The 16,685-nt window shown below is 40.9% G+C and overlaps 1 protein-coding gene across 1 annotated transcript; it reads left to right on the top strand.

The window, feature by feature from the left end:
* Positions 1 to 267: 267 nt before the first annotated feature.
* On the top strand, positions 268 to 11,500 carry gcc2 (GRIP and coiled-coil domain containing 2). The gene is made up of 14 exons (XM_010783473.1): positions 268 to 585; positions 1,248 to 1,310; positions 1,448 to 1,532; positions 1,609 to 1,688; positions 1,802 to 1,906; positions 2,657 to 3,161; positions 3,623 to 5,472; positions 6,541 to 6,604; positions 6,731 to 6,831; positions 7,075 to 7,173; positions 8,140 to 8,259; positions 9,651 to 9,815; positions 10,362 to 10,466; positions 11,222 to 11,500. Exons 1-14 carry the CDS (start codon positions 580 to 582, stop codon positions 11,438 to 11,440), a joined length of 3,567 nt encoding a protein of 1,188 aa, XP_010781775.1. The 5' UTR covers positions 268 to 579; the 3' UTR covers positions 11,441 to 11,500.
* The last annotated feature ends 5,185 nt before the right edge of the window (positions 11,501 to 16,685 follow it).

Raw genomic sequence — 16,685 nt, forward strand, 5'->3', positions numbered from 1 at the left:
GTTTTGGTAACACAAGGTGTTCAAAGGGTGTCAGTTAATTGTCTTACTAATATTTTTTATTTCAGCATTGACAGACGAATAATGTTCAGTTAATTCAGGTGGCTGTACCCAATAAGTACAAAATTCTGTCAAAGAAAAAAAATGTTCCCAAACTAAATAATTACATCCTGATTCTGTGTACATCTCAGACCCATACAACATCAACATCAATCCGGAAGTTGATAGACGCCATCTTGTGCAACTAGCCTAAAATTATAACCAAATAAGCAAAAATTAATGCATCCATAAAATAATGGAGAATTGTTGCCATTGTTGCTGCGACAGGACTTAACCACGAGCCAGGATCCTGTTTGACGCGTGACGTACATAATGCTGACGTCACGTGGTTGACGTTTGCGGAAGCAAGCCGTTGCTTTAGCGGCTGTTACCTCACAATCAAAACAGAGGGGATGTTTTCGTATTAAACCTCGAGAAATCGCTAAAGATATAACAGATTTCGCTTTTACTCTGTCCGGTCGACATACCGGTTATCTCTGTTTGCCTGACAGACGACTGAGAAGTATCTAAACATTGACTGAGATGGAGGTAAGTGTTCAGTGTCGAGGAGTTAGCTTTAGCCAGTCTGAAACAACTTAGTAATACCTGTATAGCATCTTAAAATAAGCTTAAAATATAATGCTCTGCTGTATATAGAGTTGTGCTTTGGATATTGAAACAGGGCTGTAGAGCAATAACATGTTAAGGGACCCGTTTGTCCTGTTTACTAGCGAGCTTCACTTCAAACCATCTTATTTAAATGTACTCAATATCGACTAAAACGTTACTTGTAAGGACATTAACATACTATATACAGTAGTACATATATTATATTCTAAAACAACCGGTATATTAAACCTGATTCCTCACCGTTTTTCATAACTTGCCTCTACCATCAAGTACATTGTGTCACTGTTGACACAGGGAAATATGAATACTTTGACTTAGTATATGTACATGCTGAATAAAATATGAGCTCCCAATGAAACGTATAAGCTGGTAAAACATGCTCTGTCGATTTGACATTTTGCAGACCAACATAGCGATATTATGTTTTTGATTTTCAAAGGAAATACTGTAGGCTACTAGTACTGACTAGGAGACTGGTCTTTTGTCAAGCATGGGGAAAAAAGGAATAGCAGAGTTTTTAAATGTTATTGTTACAATCTGCACATATTTAGGTTTGCCTTTTTTTCCTTTGACTGAAACAGGAGCCTAGTGGTACCGGAGGAGAGTCTCCAGCTCCATCACCAGCAGGTGCATCCAAGTCCAAGGTACTGCACATTTAAATTCAGACTATTGATAAAAGGGATGTTAAAATATCTAATATTTGTCGAGATTTGTGTACAGTTAATTAATTGTTTCATATGTATTGGTATATATTCCTTCTTTCTAAATATTGTATTTGCAGCTGGACACACTGCCCAAAGATGACCTTATCAAGTTTGCAAAGAAGCAGATGGCTCTCATGCAGAAGATGAAGGGCAGATGTGGAGGTAGCTATACATGCTCTAAAAGCTTGTTTCTGTGGACCAACAGTGTACATCTTTGTGATAACATTTCCCCTTTCAGCTTTGGAAAAAGAAGTGGAATCCCTCAAACAGCAATCCAAAAACAAGAATGGCAGTTCAGATGACTCCACTCTGATACAGGTTTGTTTGTAGGGCAGAAATCTATCATGTGTCTGCTTTAAAATAAGGATTTGTTAACATGTCCAGTTCAGTTTCATACTTGCTCATGCAAACCCTGTGTGTATGTGTAACAGGAGTTGACTGAGAGGATGGATGCCTTACTGCTGGAGAAGGCTGAAACTCAGCAAAGTCTTTCAATTTCTCGCAAAGATCTAGAGAAGACTAAGCTGCAAGCCAAGGTGACTACAGCACAAATACTTTAATGAGCCAGTTTTACTGAATTCTATGCTGTTTCTCTGAAAACTGGGACATTTCAGCATATTTGCATACATTGTAAAGGCAAGGCAAGTTTATTTATATAGCACCTTTCAACACAAGGCAATTCAAAGTGCTTTACAAAAAATGAAAGACATTAAGAAAATGGCATTTAAAATCAGTCATTAAAAAGAAAAGATAATAAAATAAACATTAAAAGAAAAAATGCATGGATAAAAGTTACAGTGCAGTTTAAAGGAGACCTATCATGCAAAATGCACTTTTGTATGTCTTTAATACAGGAATATGTGTCCCCGGTGTGTCAGGGAACTCACCAAGTGTCAGAAAACACAACCCTCTCTCTTTTCCTCCATACCCAAATCTCTAAAAACGGGGCTGCAATTGAGCTGATACAGACTGAGACAGATTTGAAATTGTTCTGATGTCAGAAACAGGGAGCTCCACCCATATGGGCAACTCTCCACCAATCAGGGGAATGAGAGGTTGGGCCACGGCCGGCCATTGCCGCTCGAAAGCGCTGGACACGCTGTAGTACATATGCCAGGCCTGTAAGTGGCGCTGTAGTCTGCCACAAATGCAGCGTGCCATGGTTGCCCTTCTGTCCCCTTCTGTTTGTTCTCCGCTGTGGCTCTTTTAAAGTCCAATCATTGATGCATGTATGCTTATAAGGAACATATATTGTCATAAACCCCCATATAACTTATTTTGTGCAGGATGATGTAGCAGTGCTGCAAGGAGAGCTTGACCGTGCGATAGAAGATCACCAGAGAAAGATCACAAACCTGGAAAGTACAATTGAGGAGTCCAACAACAAGCACCAAGAAGAGATGTCTTATTTCCAGAGATTACTTAAAGAGCGAGAAGACAGTGACAGGGAGAGGGAGAGTGAAAGAGAGAGGGAGCGCCAGGCTGAAAGTGCCAGCGCAAAAGAGAGCACTGAAGAGGTCAGCCGTTGCTTAGAAGCACAACTGGAAGCGCTTCGATCTGAACTGGAAGCAATCCAAGAGCAAAGATCCAAGGAGATCGCTGAGCTGCAGGAGAACCACCAAAAGGAGTTCACCAAGGCCCAGCAGGAGGTGGAGAACCTGAAGGAGGAGCTTTCTCACAAGGGTCTGCAGCACGAGGAGGAGATGAGGGCGCTGGAGGAGGACTGTGAGATCGAGAGGGACCGTCTCCTGCTGCTCCACGAGGAGCTGACCGAGCAGCTCGCTCTCAAAGGTACAACAGAACTTTATTTGACAAAAGAGGTCGGAGTAGGAGCGAGACCTATTGCAGTGAAGTGTGCTCACTGTTTCCTAGAGAGATGGTGATACTGTGTATGCACACTTTGAATTGATTTTTGAAACCTAAGGGTAACCCAGTTTTGCAGCAAAGAGACTTTTTATGTGCAAGCAGAATTGGGGCTGCTACGATCGGGTTATTTTATTATGGAATCTTCTATACTTTTAACACAACATAATTCACAAATTAAAAGCCAATCTGAAGAGGTGTGTTTTGGTGTGCACATTTTTATTGTGTATATGTTCTCCAGTCTAATGAACAAATGAATAAATGAAAAATGAGTGCTTATATTATAACTGTATTGTCAAATATTGTATCTGTGTGTCCATCTCTGTAAATCATTGTTTCATTGGACATTAAAAAGGCTTTTCCAGCTAACATGAGCCATATGTTTCCAGACAGCTTCCTGCAGGATGTGCAGGAGGAGGACGAAGAAGCACCCCGCAGTTTAGGGATCGCTAAAATGCTTGAGCTGTCGACCTTCAGTCAGGGTGAGTCCACCCAGAGTGAGGGAGAGGAGACAGAAACCGGGAGAGTGAGAGCACCCATGGAAGACCTGCAAGCCCAGAACACCATGTTACAGGATGAGCTCACCCTGCTAAGCAATGTGAAGGGTGAGCTCGAGGCAGAGCTGGAGAAAACCAAGGAGGAGTTTCAGACGGAGAAAGAAGAGATGGAGTTTAAAATCAATGAATTGCAGATGAACAAGGACATTCTTCCCAGTGATGTAGCCATAACCCTGAACCCTGAGCAGCAGGATGCAGAGTTACAGCAACACAGTGAAGCCCTCCAAGATGGAAGTGAAGAGTCGGCAATAGCTCCTGAAGACCAACACCTCTTGAATCCAGAGGAGCTGAGGGCCAAATGGGAAGCTTTGACCACCGAGAGAGACTCTGCCATGACTGAGTGTCAACACGTGAGAGAAGTGCTGCAAGGTGTGGAGAGAGAACTGGGCGAGAAGACACAGGATGTTGTTCTTCAGCAACAAGCCATGAAAGAGCAGGGGGCCAATACTGTACAGGAACTCCAAGACAAGATGGAGCAACTCAGCCAGGAGAGGGAGGAACTACATGTGAAGGTGAATCAGATCTCAGAGGAGAAAGACACTCTGATGAAGAACCTACAAGACCTGCAGCTGAAGCTTGAAGACCAGAAACTCCAGTGGTCTGTGGAGGAACACACTGCTTTAGTGTCTGAGCTGAAGCAGTCTGTGGAGGAAGTGAGCAGGCAGAACGAGGAGATCCTCTCCCAACTGCACATGAAGGAAAACATGACCCAAGACCTGAAAGAGATGGTGAACACACTGACTGAAGAGCGGGACAGGATAGAATCCCAGCTTCAGCACAGAGAAGAGGAAATGGAGAGGCTGAGCGACAAGAGAGAGACAGAAATCCAGAGGCTGCTGGAGGAAAAGGAGAAGGAGGCGCTTGTGTGCAGAGGGGACCGAGAGCAGGAGTTGAAACTTCTTGAAAAAGAGAAGGAGGATGAAGTGCAACATCTAAAAGAGGAGAGGGAAAGGATCCAGGAGACAGCTTCTGCTTTGGAGCTGACAATCAAAGAGCGCTCCACAGAGAAGGCTGACCTCCAACAGAAATTGGAAGAGGCCTCTGCTGGCCTTTCCAAAGCCCAGGAAGCAGTGGGGCTTTTGGCCTCCAAGCTGGCAGACCTGGAGGCTCAGCTGGAGCAAGAAACATCTGAAAAGAACCTCCTAGAAGCAAAGTTAAATACACTGAAGACGGAGGACACAGAACAGGCCCGCGCCACCATCACAGCTCTGGAGGAAACTCACTCTGAAGCGCTCAGAAACTCCACAGAGGAAGTTGAGGGGCTCCGATCACGTGTGGGTGAGCTGGAAAAGGAGAGGGAACTGTTGAGGAGCAGCAGCGTGCAGGAGTCTGAAGGGGCCGTAGGGTCAGAGGAGGTGGAGAAGGAGCTCCATGCTCGTATCGCAGACCTGGAACAGGAGAGGGACATGTTGAGAAACAACCTGGAGGAGGTGGTGAAGGACACTGAAGGTCTGCAGAAAGACCTGGAGGACATGAAATCAGTCAATGAGAAGATGAATAAGGAGAACCAGAGACTGCAGACTCACATCTCTCTGGTGGATGAGGAGGAAGAGGAGAAGGAGGAAGGGGAAGTGGAGAGTGAGATGGAGGGTTTGGAAAAGCAGAGAACAGAGCTCAAAGACCAGCTGACGGAGAAGGACTCCCTCATAGCTCAGCTGAGAGGCGAGATCGTAGCGCTGCAGGTGAGGGGAGACCCTGATGCTTTTGGTTGGTGTTAGTGCACAGGAAATGTAGATGCTGTTGTCCTGATCATGTCAAGCTAAATGTTCTGAATCATTAGTTGTGTTTGATCATGCAGATAAGGCTTAAATAAGGTCACACATGGTCATTAAGACACATTCATCCAGGCAGACCTTTTCTGATAGCCCTATTTGAAAAATGCTCAAATCAAAAGATTTCCCAAATTGAATATAGTTAATTTAGTTAAAAAAACAAGTTAAAAACAACTAACAAGTAATTAAACCAGGGGTTTCAAACTCAATTTCAACTCGGGCCACATTAGCATCATATGGTTGCACTCAAAGGGCCAGTTTTATATATAAGACTATATAAGAACAAATATATAAATATTTAATATATATAAAATAATGTATTATATAACATTATTGCCTCTGCATTGGATTATTATCGGATAGGGTAATAACTTCATAATTAACTACGTCTGAAAGCAGAAGTCTAGGGCAAACAATTGCAAGTCTCTTCAGTGCGCATGTCACAAAATGATTTAAAAAGAAAAGCCAAATAAAAAAAAAAAAGTGACATTTTGAGGAAAAAAATGCAAATTCTGAGAAAAAAGTCTAATTTGAGATGCATTGTGGGACATGTAGTTTATGGGCAATGTGCTTCTGTAAAGCGGCATGTAACCGTATAATAAACATATTATATTCTTTGCAAGCTCTTGTGGGGCCGCATTAAATGAAGTCGCGGGCCGGGTTTGGCCCCCGGGCCTTGAGTTTGACACCCCTGAAATAAACACACAATAGCATTTGCAGCTTTTGCCTTAATTCTTACATATTATATACCTATAAGTAGATGAACTAAAAGATACATTAAATGGTTTTTTTCAACTTTAGAAATATTGCAGTTCTTATTTCCTGTTACTCTGACCCAGGTATCTAACTCTGGAGAAACAAACAGATGCACATTTTTAGGGGGGAATGTTTGCTTTATGAACATTTTGATAAAAAAAAACGACGATTACTGACTTTGGATTGGAATGTTTTGTGCTTTTCACTCCCTTTCTCTCTCAGGATTCTGCCGTCCAGTCGGCTTCCTCTGAAGAGAATGCAGCCAGTGAGACCACAAAGAAAATAGGTAAGACGACATTGTTATTATTTATACTATATATTTAGCTACTAAATATGGTCCTTAGTTTGCTTTCCCTTTGGAGCAAGTTTGAAATGACAGATGATCATAACTCAGGTCTTATAACTCCCTTAGCTCTCCTGGTGAAAGAGCACAAGGAGAAGGACGAGAAGATGAACAAAATCAAAGCAGTTGCCATTAAAGCAAAGAAGGAGCTGGAAATCAGTAAGAAAGAGGTAAAGAGAAGCATGCATTTTCGATACTGTTAATGTTGGATTGCTATCCTTTATTAAACATGTACTTGATATTTGAACATTAGAATGATAATAAATAGGAGTTTATAGTGTTTCCTGATTGTTTAACCAGAGTTTGTAGTGTAAGGAAGCAATATACCAAGGTCAGGAAACTAGCTAAACATTGATACAGTTTATTTTGTTCCCTCTGTGCTCTGATTAGTGATTGTACACATTTCCCCCCAGGTTGCCTCCCTCAAGGAGAAAGTAGAGTCACTGGAAGCAGAGAAGGCGAAAGTGAGCAGCTCTATGAAGGATATCATCCATGGTGCTGAAGGCTACAAGGTATGCGCAACAGAAGAACTATGGGAATATCCTGCTTCAGTAATTGTATCAGTGTCTAAATATTTCCTAATCTTTGACAACAAAAGGCATTATTTAGCCTGGAGCCACTTTCCTTTGCCTCACTGGCGGATGAAAATGAAGTTTCGGTGTCCAGCGGTATCAAATGCCACCATGTTTAGACTACTGAAGGGAGTAGCACAATCTTCACTTTTCCAAAATCCTGTATGTACGCTAAACATTTAATTATTAAAAGGCTGCTGGAAGAATTTTGGCGGCCTACCCAGGACGTTAGCATCGCCGTGGTTCCTTCAAAATACATTTTCTTCCATTGGAGTTTTGATTATAGCGTACTAAAGTCTGTGGCAAAAGCGTTTATGATATGATATGATGACTAATGACACACTACATCTTTACAAATAAACACCACTTTAAAGATTGTTTATGTGTAAATGCAATCGCTAAAGTTCGGATATAAAGGAACTACCACCATCAAGGAACTGCATGATAATGTTCAGTAGTCTAATTTATCATGCGTTTTAATGTCGTAGGACAAAGAATGGCAATCTATCAAGGTTATTAGCCTTTTTGTAGGTATCTCACCAAAAAACGTATTGACTTTGGAATAAGACAACCTGAAGTGCAAAACATTCAAACTAGTCTTTGTTTTAGGACTAATTCCTGCTGCACTCTTCTTCATGCCTTTCTAAAATGCTGCTTATTAGCAAGTGGAAGTCTGCTCACTATGAAACAGACCTCTGCGAATGATGTCACTCCCCAAGGTCCCCATAAGCTGTCCCAGAATGCACTGTGCTTTACGACTGTGTCTCCATTAGAGGAGAAACCAGTCTGTTGTGTCTAATTAGAGTGTGTAAATACAGCTGAGGTTTGAGATGCATAGTGTTTACCTTCAGTGAACTGTTCAACCGGCTTCCAGTAATAAATGAATTTGTGTGTGTTTGCGTGTAGAACCTGCAGATAGACTACGACAGGCAGACAGAGCAACTGGATAAAGAGAGGGAAAAGGTGGAGGAGGCGGAGAGACAGATTGCTGAGCTGACCAAACGATTCAGCAGTGCTGTCACACAGGTAACACAAACACACACTCAATCACACACTCCCACACATAACAAACACAAAGACTGCCCTCACCCTCCAGTAAATCCCAGCAGCGCCGCTTTCTCCGGCAATATATCTCCAATACTTCTCGCATAACTCAGCCACCATCTGATTTACAGCGAGTCATTTTAGCCAGCGACACTTTACGCTGCGATGCTTGGCGGCGCAGCTCCTGCAAATAGCCCATCAGATGTGACTGGGTGAGCTGGGGAGAGATTTTGTTTATATATACTCCTCTCCCCAAGCTCATAACTGTCTCTTTCCAATGAGGGAACAACAAGCAGGTAAATGGAGCGGAGTGTAGCTTCCATCTGCTGCGTGTGAGAGCTACACCATTTCTGAGACTTTTCATATTCTTGTGGGTCTCTGGTTTGGGGGGGGGGCAGGAAGACTGAAAGCTAGTCGGGGATCTAAGAGTAGGCCTGGACATCTCTGTTTGTTTACCAATCATATTTCAGTGTTTTGCTGACAAACGATAAGAGGTAGCTTCTGCTGCTCGTTCAGTGTTCCTTGCAGAGGAAGCCCTCAGGGTCCGCCGCTGTCAGATTTGCATGAATGACTCTGAAATGTGTCCATGCAGTTTTGGCACATTTACCTATGTTTTTGCATTTGCAGGTGAACACCTTGGATCTGAAATAAGTATCTTTGCAGTGGGATTTTTAAAGATTATAGAATAAAAGCTAAACCTAGCTTAATTTACCACAGTCAAATCCTACTGATTATGTGCAATATTCAAAGAAAAAGTACAAACAGAAGTTATTTTGATTGAACATGCTAATGGCACCCTTTACCTAAACCAGAGGAAAGGCAGATACTGTATTCACTTAAGGATATAAGAGTCAAAGCTGTGTCTGTCTGTATATGTCACCCCTTGTTTATTTTTACCATTGATAATGAAGTCACATTTGATCTATTGGTAAAGGCAAGTGGACATATAATGCACATGTTCAGGTTCATATTTGTATTTTGTGTCTCTACTCGGACATGTTTACATGCCTTCCTGTTCAAAAAGGTATTTATTTGTCTCATACTGCCTGTGCTGCAGCACCTCTTTTCACCCTCTGTCTGAAACCTGAGCGCAGTCAACCGCTTAGAGATGTCCCGCCCCTTACCCTATTACATACAACGTGTTGGAGCGCTAGCCAATAGAAGCACAAGTACTACATAGTGATGTCATAATGTTACGGAAGTAAACAAAGGAGTCCAATGGAGGCGTTTCAGGCAGGGGGGGGAGTTTCTTGGCAGACCATTTACATGCACACAAACCTATATAACACTACAGGAAAGGGAAAACTCCAAAAAGCATAATTAGTTGCCATCTTGAAGGGTTAGTAGTCTCTAAATTGTGAATGCTTTTACAGATTGAAACGCTGAGCTGTGAGAAGGAGGACCTGCAGGCCAGCCTGGAGACCACGAGGAGCACAGTGAGGCAGCAGGAAGCACAAAACCAGGAGCTGCAGAGACAGTCAGCCGCTCTGGAGAGAGACCTGCTGGCAGAGAGATCGATGAAAGAACAGAAGATCAAGGTAGAAATATGAGAGAAGGATACTCTGTACTCATATGTACTTATCAGAGGTCATGCCAGCCTCTGCTCCCAATTTTGTCTGTAAACGGATCTTATAAAGCAACATTCAGTGAGGGAAACCTTAGACTAAACTATGACTGTTTTTTTTACTGTTCCAATTTTATGCAAAAAACGTGAACAAATTTAGAGAAATCACAAAAAAGTATTAATGCTTTGCTGCTTGGGCAAAGTTGGTGAATTGATAAAAGCAAATATGAATTGGACAAAGCAATGAACAGTTTCAGCAAATACATGACGTATAAATGGCATCTGATTGATGTAAAAAGAATAATAGTTTTCTGACTGGTTGACGTGTATCTCTTATCTTGATGAACTAATCCCTGACAATGACATGGATTGAAACCAGCGTCCATTCACAATGTTCTTATCGGATTTTTCCTTGAAATTCTGTCTATTTAAATTCATATTGAAACTATGAAATGTACATTATATACTTACTGAAAACCCCTCTGTGTCCTCATGTCTGTGTGTTTTCCTGCTTTTCCAGGATTTGTCATCTGCCACAAAGGAGTTAGAAGAGCTGACAGCTCAGCTCCGCAAGCAGCAGCAACAGTCTCAGCAGACTGCCCAGGAGCTGGAGCAGCTACGCAAGGCACACACACACACACACACACACACACACACACACACACACACACACACACACACACACACACACACACACACACACGTGTTTCAGACTGTAGTGTCTCTGAGGGCCTGTCCACTCAAGCGGCTGGACTGGTGATGGTCGGCCTGCAGCTACAGTAGCACCTCTCAGAGAGAAAGAGCAGTTTTAGCCCACAGCACAGGAACTGATGTTTCTTTTCCATTAGTGGAGACCCTTTAAGTACAGCAGAGTACATGCAAGCCGCCAGGAGCTCTGACTTCATGTCCAAAAAACACAGACTTCTTGAGGTCCATACAGATAATAGTCTTTGAGAGTATAGAAAAAACGAATAATGATATATTGGATTTTATTGATTTTAGAGTAGTGATGAAGAAATGTGTATTGTCTTCAATTACCGCCTTATTATTAAACTGTAAACTTCCCTTTACAAAGTACTACAAACATATATTCATCTTTAAAATATGAAAGATAAGGGGGTGAGGGTATTGTCATTGTTATTCAATGATTCTACATTTTTGTGAGACCTACTTCAGTCCACTAAAGAATACAAAGGAAATATTTAATAATATATTTTTTAAATATAACAACGGCGTAAAAATGATATTCTCTTTCAATTACATTTTGGATAAAGATAGTCAGTTGTTGAAAGTCAACCTCAACTCTAAACCACATTTTCCTCTCCCGTAAACGTGTGCAACATGTTCACTGTACTGATTGTATGTTGGCTCTGCCTGCAGGAGGCGCAGCAGAGCTCTCTGCTGGACATGGAGATGGCCGACTACGAGCGACTGGTGAAAGAACTCAACGCCAAACTCTTAGATGGAGAGGAGTGTGCCGTGGAGTTAAAGGCCCAGATAAACACACTGAACCAGAAGGAGGACACACTCAAACAGGAAATCCGTACGTGTGATACAATATCAGCTGGGGTTGGCTGCAGCCCGTTCACACCCCTTTAAATATAGGCAGGTCTAGCTGAAGGATGGATATATAATTATGTAGAAAATGCATGAGAATAAGAACAGCGTGATTCCACAAAATTAGTATTTGAAGATTGTTCAGACCTGTACAACCTCAAAGGATTCAAAGGCTTTATTTGTCATATTCACATAGCTACAGTGTACAGTAGTTGTTGGCGATGAAAAACTTGAATCTCAGACTCATCAAACAATTCAACATATCATGTATCAAAAGAAAAATACATAAAATAGTTCAACAGACAAAACGGTGCAAGTAAGTGTCAGGAATAAGAACAATATATTAATATAAGATAAAGAAATAAACAGAATGAAAAATGAAATACTTGTAGGATAAATACTGTATACTGCTATAATAAATAATTGGAAACCTGTTTGTTATTTGACAATTATACAATAAATATGTATTGTACTGTAACAAATGAGACAAAGCACATCAGAGCCATTGTATCAGGTATGGCTGAAACTGACCTGCTCAAATAGGATGTTTAATAAAAGGGAGTGTCTTTGTATAAATGCAAGCCATAAAACCGCAACATCCCGGGTTTACATCCTGACTTGTGGTTAGACACACCCCCACCCCCCTGTCTCTCTCATCATTTTCTATACTACCCTCTTTCAAATCAGGGGGAAACACTTCAGGGAAATGATTTTTAATAAAAGACTGAACTCTAGGTTATTTATTTTTGACAAAGTGATATATGCTACAGGCCTGATAAGTAAGTGAACAGTTTTAGTTCTCCATTAACTGAGGGTTAACATTTATTCTTCCTGCAAAGCCCTAATGATTTACTGTCTACCATATTACTGCAGGGTAGGGCTGCTCGATTATGGCAAAAATCATAACCTCGATTATTTGGGTCAATAATTGATATCACGATTATTAAAAACGATTATCCATTTACTTTGAAAACATCCATTTATTGAAAAAAAAATGTGAACAGTATGTTTTTAACAGTTGATTATGTTTTCAAAGTAAATGGATAATCGTTTTTAATAATCGTGATATCAATTANCAGATGTGGATGAATGATGTGAAATATAATCAAGTGTTAAATCAGACTTTAGTTCCACCTGGAGTAAATCCACAAGCTACCCTGCAGTATACAAAGTCATTCAAACTAGCTGCACCTTTACCAGCTTTGAGAACACTTTCATGATCAATCATTATAAAACATATCATATATATTATTCTGAAATGGACCAATCTGCACAATGACTACTTTTACTGTCGCTACTTTCACTATATTTTGATGAGAATACTTTTCTACTTTTACTTGAGGAACATTTTGAATGCAGGACTTTTACTGTAACAGAGTATTCCTACACTCTGGGACTTCTACTTTTACTCAAGTACAAGATCTGAGTACTTCTACTTTTACTCAAGTACAAGATCTGAGTACTTCTACTTTTACTCTAGTACAAGATCTGAGTACTTCTACTTTTACTCTAGTACAAGATCCGAGTACTTCTACTTTTACTCAAGTACAAGATCTGAGTACTTCTCCTTTTACTCAATTACAAGATCTGTGTGCTTCTACTTTTACTCAAATACAAGATCTGAGTGCTTCTACTTTTACTCAAGTACAAGACCTGAGTACTTCTACTTTTACTCTAGTACAAGACCTGAGTACTTTTACTCTAGTACAAGATCTGAGTACTTTTACTCTCGTATAAGATCTGAGTGCTTCTACTTTTACTCTAGTACAAGACCTGAGTACTTTTACTCTAGTACAAGATCTGAGTGCTTCTACTTTTACTCAAGTACAATATATAAATATATACTTATACCACCTCTGTTTATAGCCTATGAAAAAAACTATTAGAAATAGAAGGCTAAAGCTAACGTTAGCAGATAGTGACAATGTATGCTAGCTAGCTAGCTAGCTCAACGATTCCTTAAATAATATTGCCCCAGAAAAACTTTTCAGTTCACATCACGTTCTGCCGCTCCGACAGGGAGCTCTGCTCTGAACACCTGAACGGCCCGTTCTAACATGAACCCTCTGAGGCCTTAAAGCTAACAGTACCCCTGGATGGAGTTCTTATCGTTTTTACTTCTTAGTAATCATTTGTTCTGTTGCAAACTCTCACACTGACTCATCACACAAAACAGAGCAGACATTTTCTAGAAGATTCCCCTGAACATGAACCCTCTGCCACATGAGTGCACTGCCACCGTGTGGACACCACCGGTACAACAGCTAATCTATCAGCTTTCAGGCATGTTGGTACAATTCTCAGATCAGAGTGGAAATTCTCAGAACTACTTGTTTAACCCAGATAATCTAGCCACATGTGAAGATCGTAAAAGCAATTCTCAATCTCGCAAACAAATTACAAATGCTTCGGCACATTCATTTACAATGTATTATAGTGGTTCTCTGTTTAAAAGTCTTACAACCTCTCAGCATCTCGTAGTTCATTGCATTAGTCAAAATGGTTTGTTGTCAAAATTGATCAATCTTATCTTCTATACATTTTTGTTTATTTTTTGTTGTAAATGTGTGCTGTATTGATGAATTAATACATTCACTAAAGAAGGGGAATGCGTAAAGCGTTAGATCGACCAAGCATCAACCAGTAAGTTCATATATCTACATTTGAACTTTTGTTCATGCAGTGCTGAAAACGGTTGTTTGTCTCACAATGACAAGGTCTGTCTGTTAAAGAGTATAGAAAAGTGCAAATGTTACGGATATTCCTATAGAAGTATACGAAGAAAAAGAGCAACATATCTAGCACAAATCACTGTTGTGTTAGTATTATTAGGAATCTTCTCAAAGTCAAAATACACAATGCAATATTCAAAGGGTTCACAGACCGAGGTGAGCATGCAGCTCCTTAAACAGTATAATACCAAAACATAGCCTGAAGAAAGCAATGGAACCTCATTTGCTGCTTCAATTACAAATAGTTTAAACGTTAACATAACATCTTCTTACCAGCGCTTTGTGACCAACCGTAGTGAGGATATGTGTCGTTGTAGATGAAGTCACTTTGCTGTCACTGCAAACACTCTTAATGCCGTTATCTTAGTCTGCAAGACCACATCACTTCCTGTTTGCTGTGGTGTGTGTGTGTGTGTGTGTGTGTGTGTGTGTGTGTGTGTGTGTGTGTGTGTGTGTGTGTGTGTGTGTGTGTGTGCGGGTGAGAGGGTGTGAATGTGTGTCCCTACTTGTGTCCATGTGCCAGTATGTGTGTGTGGGAGATGGGTGGACGTAAAGCCAGCATACATACTTGTAGCCCTGTGTGTGTGTCGTGTTGCAGGGTGGTGGAGGGGTGTGAGGAGGGGGGAGATTCAGGGAGATGAAAAAAGGATCCGGTAGTTCTCATAGACCTGCCATGTTATCTCTCCAGCTTCAATGGTGAGAGGTTAAACCACGTTACCACACACACTGACTGCCACTGGCACAGTATACCCACTGGGAGTGAGGTTGATCCATTATAATCATGGGTGTGCCTTGAAATATGAAACCAAGCTCTGTCTTCACTGACTGTTTCGCAACTATTTTGGGCTGTTAACATGACAACAACATAATAAAGTAATCGAGTTAGAGGAACTTTGTTGGTATTGGCTGTCAAACTAAAAAAATAGGTAAATAGGAATAAAGAAAACGTTTAAAACCCCTAAACTAAATGCCACACGTTTACACTTAAATGTACAATGTATTAGCAGGAACATACTGTAGATTACAGAATAAGGATATTAAGCAAAACAAAACTAGTAACTACATTTGAATAGAAATATAGTCAGACTGCAAATACATATGTTGACTCATCTGCCAATTCATCTTTTGATTTACTGATTACTGAAATATCACTAAAAAGGTTTTTTTAAAAATCCATTGCAGATTCTTAAAGTCCAATATGACATCTTTGAATTTTCCTAGTGTCAGTATATAAAAAAGATTCTGTGTTTTCCCAAATATTCTGGTATACTAACATGTTTTTAGAACTTGTCACTGTTAACTGGAAGGATGACTTGTGCAGATCGCTGAATTACATGCTGCCTTAACCCAAGCAACTCATTGTTTCCAGTGATTTATCCGGGAGTATAGCAGAAATGTTTAGAAGTAGGAATAGAAATAGCATGACATAACAATTTGAAGTTCCCTTTATACACACACACACACACACACACACACACACACACACACACACACACACACACACACACACACACACACACACACACACACACACACACACACACACACTTTGCAGACACCTCACACACACACACACACACACACACACACACACACACACACACACACACACACACACACACACACACACACACACACACACACACACACACACACACACACCATGCAGGAGGAACTGCTGCAACCATTGCCTCTTGTTCCACTCTTCCTTCTGCCTCAGCCAGGCTGTTATCATAGCAGACTTTGCTATGATAAATATCTCAATTACAACAGTTTCTGATTGTTTCATATAGCAAAGAACCCTTTAGAATATCATAGTAAGTCTAGCTAGTAATGAAGTGGTAGGCCTTAAATGTGCATCCAGAGCAGAGTCAGTTATTCCGTGTAGTAGAAATGAGCTACAGTGTAGGTTGCAATAAACACTTCTTCACACACCACATTGCGTACACACACACAGTCCAAATCCTAAATCACACAAGTGCACCGCTCTTCCAAACAAGGACAAGTCCACACTGGAGGAGCCCGGGACATTCTTCTAAGCTCTGGTTGTATCAACACCGTTTAGAATCAGATGAAAATGTAATACGTTGGGAATGCAGCAGCAGCAGCAGCAATCCTCAGGCCTTTCAAAGACTTGCCCTCTGACAGCTTTTAGTGTCCAGAGAGCTTTATAAAAGCCAGATTCATCCCGGGCCATAATTAACTCAGCGGTGCACACAGTAGCATTCACACTGGTGGAAAATAATACGGCTCTTTAAAGCAGTCCCCCGGGAACAGATGGTCAGGAGGGGTTCAGAAAGCAATAACTAGTGTCCAGTGAGGTTCTGTGGACATTCCTGTGCAGGGAGTAGAATGATTTGTAGAAAATAGAGGATCTTCCTCCTTCTTCCTTTACATTTGTGTTTTGGCTGCATTGTTGTGAGTGTATCACTCCTGTCTAAAGTGTGAGAGCAGTTTAGGTATTTCATTATTACAACTTTTGCTTATATAATATGCAATTGGAGATTCTCCCAAACTGTCACTGTGATTATTTGTTTTAAGCTAGACGTGTGGCT

Source organism: Notothenia coriiceps, unplaced genomic scaffold (genome assembly GCF_000735185.1).
Source record: "Notothenia coriiceps isolate Sejong01 unplaced genomic scaffold, NC01 NC01_scaffold00025240, whole genome shotgun sequence".
NCBI lineage: Eukaryota > Metazoa > Chordata > Actinopteri > Perciformes > Nototheniidae > Notothenia > Notothenia coriiceps.

What these genes read in the sequence shown, in the direction of transcription:
- gcc2 (XM_010783473.1), top strand. An exon ending in ATGACTCCACTCTGATACAG is followed by an intron (nt 1,689 to 1,801) that starts GTTTGTTTGTAG and finishes TATGTGTAACAG; the next exon opens with GAGTTGACTGAGAGGATGGA. An exon ending in GCGAGATCGTAGCGCTGCAG is followed by an intron (nt 5,473 to 6,540) that starts GTGAGGGGAGAC and finishes TTTCTCTCTCAG; the next exon opens with GATTCTGCCGTCCAGTCGGC.